This window comes from Benincasa hispida, chromosome 12, assembly GCF_027475165.1.
Source record: "Benincasa hispida cultivar pf3 chromosome 12, pf3_genome.v1.1, whole genome shotgun sequence".
Lineage (NCBI taxonomy): Eukaryota > Viridiplantae > Streptophyta > Magnoliopsida > Cucurbitales > Cucurbitaceae > Benincasa > Benincasa hispida.
The window spans coordinates 85,836,638-85,850,631 of NC_143489.1; the positions used below are offsets into that span (position 1 = coordinate 85,836,638).

A 13,994-nucleotide genomic window follows, 5' to 3' on the forward strand; every position below is an offset into this window, starting at 1 on the left:
GTAGAGTTTGCTACACAATCGTGTTGTGTTGGCTGCATGATTGCATAAGCGCTCGATGGTAGATGATCGTGTAGTATACTCAACGCAAAGCTTACGTACTAAACGATTGTGTAGACTATCATGCTCATCGCATAGTCAGTAGCTACACGATCGCATAGTATACGATACTCAATGCTCGCTACACGATCGTGTAGACTATCATGCTCATCGCATAGCCTTTAGCTACACGATCGCGTTAAAGGAAATCTTAAATATAGATCTTCATGAGCAGCGGAAGTGGATCGTTCCAAATTCCATTCAGGATGAACACAACAATTATAGCCTAATCGAAAACTAATAGATTATGCATAAATAGAAATTACAACATGCTACGAGAAAATACAAGGGATAGAGTATGCGTACCTTTAAAGAACTCTTCTTCAAGTATCCCTCGATCAGTCTCCAATACGTCCAAAGCAACACTCGAATGCAATGAACAGAACACGGCCTCCATGAACATCTGAATGCTCCTCAAACCCAATCGAGTCCAACTTGATCCACGAACTGAATTAGAACACCACCACAAGTGTTACCTTGGTATTCTCGGTGTGAGAATCCATGAGTTGTAGGCTCTGTATGATCTTGGCTTGAGGAAGATAGGAGATATACGATCGAGTAGACGATCAAGTAAGTGGGAGATAAGAAGATTGTCTATCGTATAGACGATATACTCGACCGTTTAGAAAACAAAATCCTATCGTATAGACTTTTCTACTCGATCATGTAGCAACGATCAACAAGTAACTATCATATAGTCAACTCTTAACAATCGTGTATGCTCTCAACGGCTATCGCTTAGTAAAAACTCTTTTTACTTAATAGCCTTTTTCCGTGAGAATTTTTTGAATGAATCAACTTCTAAATTTGGAAAACAATTTTCCTTTTATCTCAAGGTTACCATAAAACTTCTAATAACCTCCCACTCAAAATGGTTTTTAGAGAAAAAGAATTAATTATCATATAATTAATATATTATAAATAAATATGATAACCAACTTATCATATTATACTTATAGCCTATAGTTTTAATATTTCATCGTATGAAACATATAAACCATAGTTCTTTTTCTATTTTATGGTATTTAATATAAATCATATTTATATTAATTCCTCCAATTAATGTATCTAATACATTATATCAATTATATCACATATAATTGAATTTCCTCTTATTAATTTGAACACTTCAAATCAACCCAAAATCTGATTCTCAACTTGAACCCATTGAGTTATTAAGGGGACCTTATAGACCTGTAGCTTGAAGCTCCAACAGTACGTGAATAACTGACTAAACTCTTTAGTTACGAGATTCACCATTCATTAACTGTCGGGCACTTCATTAAAAACCGGTAGCTGCACTCTTCGCACTACAGATATATTTCTGTGTCTATATAACCAATCATCAATGCGATAACCCTTCACAAATCACTCGTAAGTACAGTTGGACCAATTTACCATTTTGCCCCTATAGTTACATTTAACTCCTTAAGTACCATGGATTCCTCTAATGAACAATAAGTCATAGTTCTACTATGACTGAGTCCCTTCTTTCAAAGAGAGGATGTGGCCACTATGTTCAAGACCTGAAATCAGCCCTTAAGGGAGCAATTTATCTACTTACCCCTGCTTTGGGAAGGAGTGAATTTCGTCTTGTGTAGCCGAGTTTCCAGCTCCCCAATCAGACGAATCCCCAAAAAGGTAGCCTTGTTGAGTTGGCAGAAATTTGTTTAATTAATTAAAAATCAAAATAAATTTTTATTTTTATTTCAATTTCAAAAATTGAAATTTTAGCTTTGATTTTAATTAATTTTGAATTAATTAAAATTAAATATTGAAAATGGAAATTGAATTTTTGAACTTAGTAGTGGATTTTTTTCATATTTTGGTGAAGTAAGGAGGTGTTTCTCCTAAATTAACACACCTTGCCCGTTGTTTCCATGCATTTTGAAGTGGCATCAGCTGGTCTCTTGAGTGTCTGCATAAAAGGGAATGATAAAACTCTTCAATTCCTTCACAAATTCAGCCCAATTATGAGTTCCACCATTCAAATTCAAGGTTGGGAATAGTGAGAAGATCTCCCAGTGGTCCACGACTTCAATTGGAGAAGGTTGCAGCTCAAATTTGTGTTTGAAGAGGATCTTCAAAGGTATGTGTTGAAACCTTCTTAATACTCTATGAACATGCTTATTTTGATGTCAAAATTAAGGAATTAGAATGCTTAATGAACTTGTTTTCTTCTGTTGTATATTCTTGTAATCCAACATCAAATACTCTAGTACAAGAATTTTTTTCAAAAAAAAAATCTCAAAAACCAATCTTAAACATAAACTTGATTTTTTAAGCACATGCTTAGGATGACTTTGTTATTTTTGGGTTTTAGCAAATTCCCAAGGTTTTATGTTAAGAAGAATCCTCTAGTAATACATCAAAAAAGAAAAGAACAAAATAAACTTTTAAAAAAATGATTGATATATCATTTATTGAAATCTTTCAAATATATATGAATTTTTTTCAAAATAATTTCAACTAAAAAAAAGTTAATATTATTCAAACATATACATCTTCTTCATTGAAAGTTGAAATGACCTAACTCAATTTTTTAACCCTTTGTTGTTTGAGGGAGTCAGTTTAATGTGTATATATATAGAAAATGTAAATGTGAGGCAAATTACCAACAAGAACGTAGTTCAACTAACATAGTATTTATATTATTGATCTCGAGATTTGATGTTCGATTCTCTCACTCCACATTTTAATTACAATACTTTTTAAAAAAATAAATGTGAGGCGAATTAATGAAGAAATGTATAGAAATATTGTTATTGTCAAAAGATATGAAATGTGGGGCATTTATTGAGGCTGAAGGAAAGATGACTCAGGTTTTTTAAAATAATAACGAACAAGAATTAAAGGTATTTATTTATTCACCACCTTCACCGCAACCGTACCACCTACATTTGTGCTACACCCTACCCTATAAATAATTAAATATTTACCCTTTAAATTTTGGGGGGGGGAAATGTATCAATCTTTATATTTTATTTAGTCAACCATTGACCATTGTGATTAGGTGGAGGTGATGGTTAAGTCATATGAGATGTTTTATCCACTTTAACTATACATGTTATAGTCAAAATGAGTCTCATTTTCTGAAATTTACCCATGAACTTATCCTACATCTTAAGGGTGAGGGAGAAGACAAAAGAAAATTTGAATGGACGTGATCCATCAACTTTTATTGAAGTGTTAAAATATTAAATTTCAAATAATTTTGATAATATAAAATTAAGATGCCTAAAAAAATACAAATTGAGAGGACTTTGAAGCAAAATGGCATAAAAGCTAATTCTTTTATAAGAAAAGAAAAGAAAATGCAAGTTTTAATAGAGTTATTTAATTGTTAATAATTCTATCCCCAATCAAGCTTAGTTTGTGTGATGGTTGATTTTCGTTGAAATTAGTGAATTTTTAAAAAGTTCAAACATTGATTCTTGTTAAAATGATGGGGTTACTTATAAAACTGTGTCGAGAATAATAATTGCAATGTTACCTACAATTGGGTTCAATTTGATCCGAAAGAAAATTTTAAGATGAAAATTAATACAACTAACAATGTTTAGGGTAAAAATTAGAGTTGTTTGTAAATATAGAAAAACGAATCAAAATAATAAAATATCAAAATTTATGTACAATAAACCAAGATGGATCGACTCTCTGTCTAGTCTATTGTAGATAGATTGTGGTATTTTAATATTATTTATAAATATTTTCAACGATTTTGCCATTTAAAATAACTTTCTTAAAAATTATCTTTTTTAAAAAAAAAAAACAAAATTAAAAAAAAAAAATTAAAAAATTATCCCTAAACTTAACAAATTGTGCTCAATTTTGCCATAAACTTTGAATTCATCTAATGACACTTTAAATTTAAACAAGTGTAAAAACCTTTACCTTATGAACTTAAAAATATATTAGAAATGTTTAATATCGCTTTAAAAACTGACATTATATGTGATTCTTTATCTTTACAATTTATGAGTTTTGAAAATGTTAGCGAAGGATGTTTTTGTATGTGATCCAACTAACTTTTGTGTAAAAAAAACATTTTATTAAAATTAGTAAATCTTAAAGATTTTTTTTTCTTATTCTTAAGATTAGTAATAGCACATTGAAATTTACATCTAACAAAATTAACACCCTTTTCGAAAACTCATTCAAATAGTTTTTCTTGATCCATCTCGAACGAGATCGACCGACTGATTGTTTGAAGTCTTCTCGATACATCTCCAGCAAATTTTGATACAATATTTGGTAAAAATAACTGAATTTAGAGAAAATTTAAAAATATATAAGATTTGGTATAAGATCAAGAAACATTACATAATAACGAGCTAATTTTATAAAATGAAAACTCAATCTCTAATTTTTTTTCTTAAAAAAAAAAAGCCTCTAACAAATAACAACAAAGGTTTTAGTCTGTGATTAATTTTATTGAGTTCAATTTCATTCACTGAAAGAAAGTAAATAAGGTTAAATTTGTGCAGTAAATAATAGAGACTAATGAATATTATAGGGTTTGAATTCAACAGCTACAAAACAATTAATAAAACTGGTGGCACATTTACAAGGGTAGTTATGCATGTGAAGTAATGCATCTGTTGAACTGATCATATACTAAAACTATCAACATTTCACATTCATTGCTAATAAAGATGGCGGTCACATTATATAGCGAAATAATTTCTTCGGTAAAATTAATAATAACTACAGCTCAATAGTTAAATTAGATCCACTGTTTTGTAATGGTTGAACTAAAAAAAAAAAGACGCTTTATATGGGTGTCCCACCCTCCAACCCCAGCATTACTAAAAGGGTTAAGTTCTACAAATTTGGCTACCCAATGACCATCCCCACCACTTTCACTTTTGGCAGCAAAAAGTTGTACTGAAACTCATGCTAGTTAAGCACAGAAAGAAAAGGGGGAAAATGTCAACTTTTAAAGTAAAAGATTTGGCCTTTTAAGGAGCTTTATATCAAGTGAAGTCAGTGATGGGATGATTTGAGGGGTGAGGGCGGTAATGAAGTTTGTAGATTAAGGAAAAGCTTAGCTTTGGCCTTTTTGGTAATGGTACATATGATATCATATTCTTCACTTTAATCCCACTTGGGGTTTTTCTAAAATTTCACCTTGTGGGGAGCTATTGACAAGATCATGGCCTCTGCCAATTGCTTTTGAATCCATTTCTGACCAACAGTATATCCATGGGAAGGAAGAAATTACCAACACCATTTGCATAGAGTTCAACACTGAATCAAAAATGACAAATAACAACATCTAATTCTGGCTCACCAACTGCCCGGCCTTCCTCTGAGACTTGAAGAGGAAGTTGGACGGAGGTGACGGTGAAAACTCAAACGGTAAATGGGGTGGCTCAGCATCACCTGAAAGAACTGCCACTATCTCCTTCATGGTAGGGCGTTTGGATGGTGATCTCTGCAAACATAGCAATGCAATTGTAATACAAAGCAATGCCTGTTCCTTATCCAAGGAATGAATGGATGGATCAACAAGATCCAAGAGTTTGCCATTGCGGGCGAGTTGTCGAGCCCACGAGATGAGATTTGCCCTCTCAAACTCTGATATCGGTGATGCCATTACCTGTAACGGTCGTCGCCCCGAAACTAGAACTAATAACAAAACACCAAAACTGTAAACATCACATTTCTCGGATATCTGTCCCCCGCCGCCGTACTCGGGGGCGATATAACAAACAGTTCCTCTCATACTAGGAGTGCTGCTGATTCCACCACTCTTTGGGATGTCACTTGTTGCTCCATCTATGCTGTTTCTTTTACCATTTCTAAGATCACCACTTAATCCATCCAACCACCAATCAATGCTACCTTTACTGTTCTTATTCACCTTCTTCTTCCTCTCTTTGGTTGAATCTTCATCTCTATGCCAACATAGCTCTCTGCAACTACTTGAGCTAAGCTCTTTCTTCTTCTTCTTCCTTGCGAGTTCCTCGCAAAACTCCTCCTTCCACCATTCCCTTGGCTTCTTCCTGTTCTTCTCTTTCTTCCTCATTCTCCCTTCATCTAAAGAAGCCCACCATTCCAATCTCCTCTTCTGCTTCTTCTGCTCCAATTTCCCACTTGAAGAAGCAATGGAGCTTTCAGATTCAACCCATTCACTCTTGGGTCTGTCTTTTTTTATCTCATTCCCAATCCATTCCATCACATAATCCTTAACTCTCCCAGATTCTGAACCATCAACGGCAGTTTCCTGTTTCCACCACCAATCCCTACCAGACCCACCCTTCTTCCTCTCTTTCCCACTCTCAACACTAATCCTATCAAAATTCCCCTCTGATAAACTCACTTTATCTGTAGCCGGTGTCGCCACCGTCTCCGGTGAATCAAGGACAGTAATAACACAGCTATCAGGCAAACGATCTATAGCAACATTCTCCTCAAACCCAAAAGTCAAAACACTCTCGGTTTCCTCCAAAATCGATCCATTATCTCCGATAACCTCTCTAACTCTACCGCCATCATCGCCACCGCCACAGCCATCTTCCTCCTCGGATTTCAGCCTTGCAAGGCCGAAATCCCCAATTTTGGCCTCGAAATCGGCGTCAAGCAGAATGTTACTAGGTTTAATATCGCCATGAATCACAGGGGGGTTACAAAAATGGTGAAGATACTGCAAAGCAGAAGCAATACGGAGAGAAATTTCAAACCTCTTACGCCATGGCATAAGCTCGGGGCATTTTCTGTCGAACAGGGCATCCTGTAGGCTCCGATTGGGCATAAGCTCGTAAACCAAAATCAGTCTTCTCCGACGCCGGTCGGAGGAGTGGCCGAGGAGGGAGACAATGTTAGGGTCATTAAGAACAGAGGCGATCGAGAGCTCATTATGAAACTCGCGCTCGCCCTGAAGAGAACCAGGGGAGTCCATGATTTTGACAGCGACGGAGAGGCCTGAGGGGAGAACGGCCTTGTAGACGGAGCCAAAGCCGCCGTGGCCGAGGCGGTTGGAGGGGGAAAACGCCGCCGTGGCGCGGCGGAGGAGGGAGTAGGAGAATCGGCGAGGGAGTTTTTGGGGATTTTCTTGGTGGGTTTCTGAAGGAGCGGTTCGATTGCGGGAGAGTTTCCGGTAGAGAAGGAAAATGGTTAAGAGGAGAATGATGAGCGATGCTGTTAAGGATATGGCTAAGATGATGAAAAGACGACTCGGGCGGTGGTGATGGTGGTGACGGTGGTCGACGATGAGCGGCGGTGGGGCAGCGGAGAGAGATGGCATGATTGGTAAATAGTGAAGGAATAAAGGGTAGTTTAGTGGAGTGAAAGATTCATTATGATGGGGAGGAGGGAGAGAGGAAAGACTGAACTCAGACAGAAATAGAGTTGAAGGAGAAGGAGAAGGAGAAGGAGAACTCCTCTCTCTCTCTCTTGAATGTAAATATTTGTTTTTTTTAAAAAAAAAAAAAAAAATTGAACTTAATAAATAATATTTTTTAAAAAATAAGAAAAAAGAGCTTAAATTACCCTTCAGATTTCTATTAGGTCCTCTTGATTCCAAAATTTTCAATCTAGTCCATGTGATTGCGTTGAATGGACTAAATGTTGTTTTCCCTAAAACACCATCTATTTGTTCTTCTACTCACATATGACACTCTAAGCTTCTACAACTATTTTGTTCTTATTTTTAATAACTATTTGATTTTTTAAACTAAGTTTATAAACCACTTTTTTTTTCCTCTTTTATCTACTTTTGAGGTTATTTTCAAAATTTAAAAAAAAAAAATGTTTTTAGTAACGTATTTAAAATTTTGGTATTTTGACTATAAATTTATATAGTTCTTCAAAAAGATTTTAAAAAATGAGGGTAAAAAATTGTGAATTATAATATACTATTTTAAAATTGAACTTTCAAAACATCTATTTTAAGTGTAAAGTTTTAAAAATTATTTGTTAAGTTTAACCGAACTTCGATACATGCCTATATTAATGCATACCTAGAATCAAAATATTCATTTGTTAGAACTAAAAATAAAGAGAAAGATTGAAATAAATATTTTTAAGGAATTTAAAAAGGAAAATAGGGCTATTGAAAGATTAATAATAAAAATAGAATAAAAGAAAATGGAATAAGCCAGAAAATTTAATAACCAAAATTATATTGATTTTGGTTATTAAATTATAGTGGCTGACAGGAACGTGGTCATTCTCAGACGGTAACAGTGGAATGGGCTTAATAAGATTGAAGGGTATGCCATACATGGGAAGCAATTAAGGGAGGAAGTGTATTACACGCGCGATCGTATACTTGCAATTCCTTAAACCAAGTATTCAATGAATCCACATGACTAAATATGGCTTCTTTCCGCATGAGCCAGCGGTACCGAAATAATTTTAGTTTTACTTATTTATTTATTTGGTGCAAATTTTCAAATCTCAAAGATCCTCCTATAGTTATTATCGAGAGATTATCTTGGGGAACATAGCCTTCTATTGCAATCTATGTCCACCAAATTTTTATTCCTTTTCTTTTTATTACATCAGTTTTATTTTTTTTTTAACTAAATGTATTTTCTTTTTCTTTTTTTTTTATAATTTTTCTTTCACCCAAAAAAACCTCAAAACATTCTTCAAGTCACAACTTTTACATATTTGAAAATTTAGGCCATGTGTTTGATTTTTTTGTTTTTATTTTTTAAAACTAAATCTATTTCATCTATATTTCTTATAATTGAATTCTTAGTCAAATTCTAAACCAACTTTTTTTAGTTCTCAAAATTTGACTTGATTTTTTAAAAATTCGGAGATGAAAGTAATCTTCATAGACATAATTTAAAAACAAAATAATTACTTAAAGGGACCTTAATATTTGAAATTGAACTATCCTGACTATTTTTGTCATATGTATTTTTAGGTAAAAATGAGCTGAATGTTTTATATTTAGTTAATAGATAGAATAAGTTTATGCGAGTTTAACTATAATTATGCTACAAATTTTTTATTTTTTTTCTTTTAGAATTTAGAAATAAAAATGGAAAAAATATAAAAGCTAATAAAGTTGAGTTGTGATTTAACATTGGTTGGTTTATTTAGATAGTTGAGAGAGAGAGAGGGGGGGTTGGATCATGAATGTTTAAAATTTTATTCTCTAGAAAAGAGTGATGAAAGGGAAGGCAGAGGTCAGTGGAAAACGTGCAATTTCAGGTTGGGGTTTGACCTCTTAAGCAAATGTTTTGTTCTACTCAAATAAATAAATATAAATATAAATAAATAAGTTTTTTTTTCATAACTTCCTTTTTTTTTCTTTTTTCTTTATTCTTAATTCTTATTGTATATTCTGAATTGACCAAACAACTACTTTCCAGTTCCATTGCTTCATAACCTTCTTTCCTATTCCTTTTTTATTTTTTCAAATCTCATTTTTTTTATCACAATTTTAGCATTCCATAAATTCCTTTAAAATATTTTCATAATTTTCTATTAAAATATTTTTGACATATACATAAAAGTTTATGTCCAAAATAAAACGACAAAAATAGCTGTTATTTTAAAATATAGGAACCAAACTTATTCATCTTAAATTTTTAGTAATACATCTTGTTTTTAAGATTTAAAATTTTTTAAAGTTTGTCAACAAGAGCACAACTCAACTAGCATAAAACTTGCAATATTGATTTCAAGGTTAGATGTCTGATTCCCCGCACTACATATTGTCAAGCAAATTTCATATTCAATATCACTAGTATAAAACTTGAACACGAGAAAGAAAATAAACTCAACATGTCTTTTTTTTTCATATATGATGACAATTTTTAGTTTCAAATTGTTGAAACTCTTCTTTAAAAGAAAAAGAAACCTTATACAAACTTTCAGAAACTTTAACTAGTAGTTTTCAAAATAGAAAAATAAAACAAAATATTTGTAAATATTGTAAAATATCAGTATTTATCAGTTGATAAATACTGACAGACTACTATCATCTATCATTAATAGACATTAATATACACTATAATATTTTGATACTAATAAAAATGTCTATCAGTATCTATCACTAATAAACTGTGATATTTTGTTATGTTTGAAAATATTTCAATATTTTTGTCATTTAAAACAATTTTTCTTTTATTTATATTATAAAGTAATACTAAACTATAAAAACTCAAAAAAAATAAATTTATTTCTAGAAGTACGAAATAAAAATTAAATTTTAAAAGAGGGAGAGACACGGATGGTTATGTTGTAAAAGAAAAAAATAGTTAGTTATATATTAAAATATTTTGATAGTTAGGTCTTTGAAATTCCAAATCATATATTATATAAACAAAAACAATAATGAAAAAATGTGGATAACTGAGACATCACATGCTTTTGGTCAATAATTCATTTAATATTCACACTTGACCTTATACATTCTTTAATCATTTAATCAAACGATGTCATATCATATGAAATAAAGTATATATCATATAGTTTCCATTTTACACAATATACAAATAATGCCACGAGTATATTAGTATTCCCGAAAATAAATGGAGTCAAAATAGTGATAGAGACATTCTATTTGAACTTAATAAACTAAACTAGATATTCAATTATTTCGAATTTGCGTGATAATTATGTTATTTTTCATATGAAAAAATTATTTATAGATTTTTTATATTAATTATAAACAACGATATTTTATCGATATAAAAAAATGGTAATGGGTATTGGGTGGGGTACTTTATATTAGATATATTAGTTGTATACTTTGTATCTTGTATACTTTGTTTAAGATACAAAATGATATTTTAGGAATGTTATATTGGCAAATCATTTTCAATACAACAAACTTGTAAATATGACAAATAATTTTGCTACTCGATATAAATTTTCAATAATTTTGTTACTCGATAAAAATTTTCAGTTTGCTTTTTGATATTTCAGTGGCATCCCTTGTATATTCATTTTTGTTTTTCAATCAAAGTCCTAATCATCACTCAATGTTAAAACAAGAATGGTGCAAGTTTAGAACTTTGAAGGAGGCTACTTAGAAAATTATTTAAAGTCGGGTAATTTTTCTTTTTCTTTTTCTTTTTCTTTTTCTTCTTTTTGCTTCTTTTAAAATTTCAACAATAAGGAAATTCAAGTTTTTGAGATTTTATTAATGATATTTTTAGAATCCAATGTACTCATTAAACACGAAACGATGAGGTAATTTTTAGTAGATAAAGTTGAATCTTGTGGTCAAGTTAAACGACTGAATGTCCAAATGTAAACAAAATTGAATGTTGTTTTTTAAAATTAAATTTATAAACAGAGTTTTTTTTTATTTATTTACTTTTAAAGATGTTTTAAAATTCAAACCATGTTTCAGAAATTAAAATAAAATCGTTTAGTTTTAAAAAATTATATTAGATTAAGAATTCGAACTTGATTTAAAAAGAAAAACATTGTCGAGAATCAAAGAGTTACGATTAGATAACCAAAACTTAAATATTTTCTAGGAAAATTACAAAGTTTTGAAGAATATGTGCATTTGGTTCATGAGTTTAAAAATACACCCTTTTAGTTCTCAAGTTTATAAAAAATAGGTCTATTTAGTCTCTAAATTTTCAAAATGTACCTTTTTAGTCCTCAAATTTATAAAAATTGGTTTAAAATGTCCTTGAAGTATTTTTTGTTTGATTTTTTAAAAATAATTATATGATATTTAAAATTAGAAAAAAAAATAGTTTTAGAGGAGATGTGATTTTTAAAAATTAGTCTTCTAATTTAAAATGAAATATAAATATTCAAAATAATAGTATAAAGTTATTAAGAGATTTTTTTAACCTATTTTTAAAAACTCAAAGATTAAAAAGATACATTTTGAAAACTTAGGGATCAAATGGGTCTATTCTTATAAACCTACAATTACAAAAGTACATAACTCAGGACCAAACATATATATTCTTCAAAACTCGATGACTAAAAAGGTAAGTTTCCTATATTTTTTTTATTTGAAAAGAAAATTTAAATATTACATTAAAAATTAAAAATATATTAACCACGACACTAATACTTCGGATACTTTAGTGTATAGGTTATGTAACCATCGGCTATCTATAAACAAAATGTAGCTTTGTGAAGGGAATCTAACAATAATGAACTAACAAACAATTCACCTTTCATTTTTTTGTTTATTTTATTATTATTATTATTATTATTATTATTATTTTGGAAAAAATACACATATATATCTCTCTGTGAATTGCAGCAAAAGAGACTAAAACATGTGGAAGTCACATTATACATCTCAGTTATTTTATTTTTATTTTATTTTTACAAACCCTATGGTGTTTTTTTTTGTTTTTACTCTGTCTCCAAAATAAATACATAAATAATAACAATATAGTAAAGAAAACTTCGGAACTTGTTTAGATAATAAAATTTCACACAACTCTCGAATCTTTTTTCAGTTTTTTATATATAACAATTTAATCGGTTCTGCATGGTTATCATTATTGGTTTGTTGTTTGGTAATTTGCTAATTTAATTATGAGAAGTATTTGTTTCATTTTGAGTTTGATGTTATAGAACTCAAAATTTGAAAATTTCCCAACACTATTTTGGTTCCTGCGAGTTTTATTTATTTATTTATTTTTATACTTAAAAGTTTCATAGAAAACTTACGAGAAAAAGAGATAAAGAAAAGCATGTCAATCAAGTTTTCAATTAAATGTGCTTAAAACAAGTTTTCAATTAAAATTTTGTGAATATAATTAATGACAACTGACCTTTTTTTTTTTATTTATTTTAAGTCTCTCTATTCCATTTATGAAACTTTAATTATATCCCAAAATCTCAAAATATGAATCATTATTAATCTGTATCATTAAAATTATTAACTAAGTATTTATATAACATATCTATTAAAAAAATGTCATCTAGTATATCACAACATGACAAACAGAAGAATAGTAAAATTTTAGATATCACGACATTCTACTAAATTAACCACATCAATGACAACTATACATGTACGTGTGTGTATTTTAACCCTTGTTTAATGGGAGAGAAGGGTAGTGTGAGTAGACAAGTTTTACCCCAAAAAGGAACAGTTGGGATGTAGTTTTCAAGAGAACAAAGAGGTTTGTGTAGGCATTGAGTGAGAACAAAAAGAGTGTAAGGAAACAAACAAAAATATCATTAAATGTGGTATAAAGTAATTTCACTTTCAACTCCAACTAAGCTACAAAAAGATCTCAATCACTTTGATGCGAATAGGCTTTGTAATTTGTATTGTATTGCCATTTTTTTTACTGTTCCCATTATTCTTCGCTTAAATGCCCACACACATCCACTGCACTGCCATTGCAAATGCACACCAACAACTCTATATAATACATTTGGACAAAAATAAAAAGTAATGCCATAACTAGACTAACTAACAAAAGAAATCAGTATTGTTACCACATCAGATACTTATAAGTAGTAAGTGAATTCTGGTTTGATTAGCTGTCAAATATTTATCGGTGCTTAGATCAAACTAAAGTTGAATAGAGTAATGATTAATTGTGTGTAATAATTATTGGGTGGATTATTTCAGGTGCCTCCTACCTAAGGATAGAGTACCAAGTTTTTTTTTTTTAATGGTCTAATCAAAGCATTAGTTTTTTTTTTTTAAATTAACAAAAAAATGAGATTAAAAAACTTGACCTATTGAATAATGGTACGTGTCTTGAGCATATTGACCATTGAGATGTATTTAGATTGACATATAATTGAGTATATGAAGAGATTCTAAGCCTAAGGCATAATACCATATGATGGTGGACTTCATGAACTATGTCACCTCTTTTAAGGTGGTTGATATATGTTTGCAATTCCATAGGATTCTCTTCTTCAAAATCTAGTCATTAAATGCTTCTAAGACGTGGGGCCAAAATTTGAAGAGGAACATGTTCGAA

General features: G+C 30.6%; 1 protein-coding gene across 1 annotated transcript; it reads right to left on the reverse strand.

Annotated features, from left to right (window-relative positions):
- Positions 1-4,739: 4,739 nt before the first annotated feature.
- Positions 4,740-7,484, reverse strand: LOC120068210 (Protein kinase superfamily protein). The gene has a single exon (XM_039019917.2). The coding sequence runs from the start codon at positions 7,343-7,345 to the stop codon at positions 5,375-5,377; it is 1,971 nt and encodes a 656-aa protein (XP_038875845.1). The 5' UTR covers positions 7,346-7,484; the 3' UTR covers positions 4,740-5,374.
- Between the last annotated feature and the right edge of the window lie 6,510 nt (positions 7,485-13,994).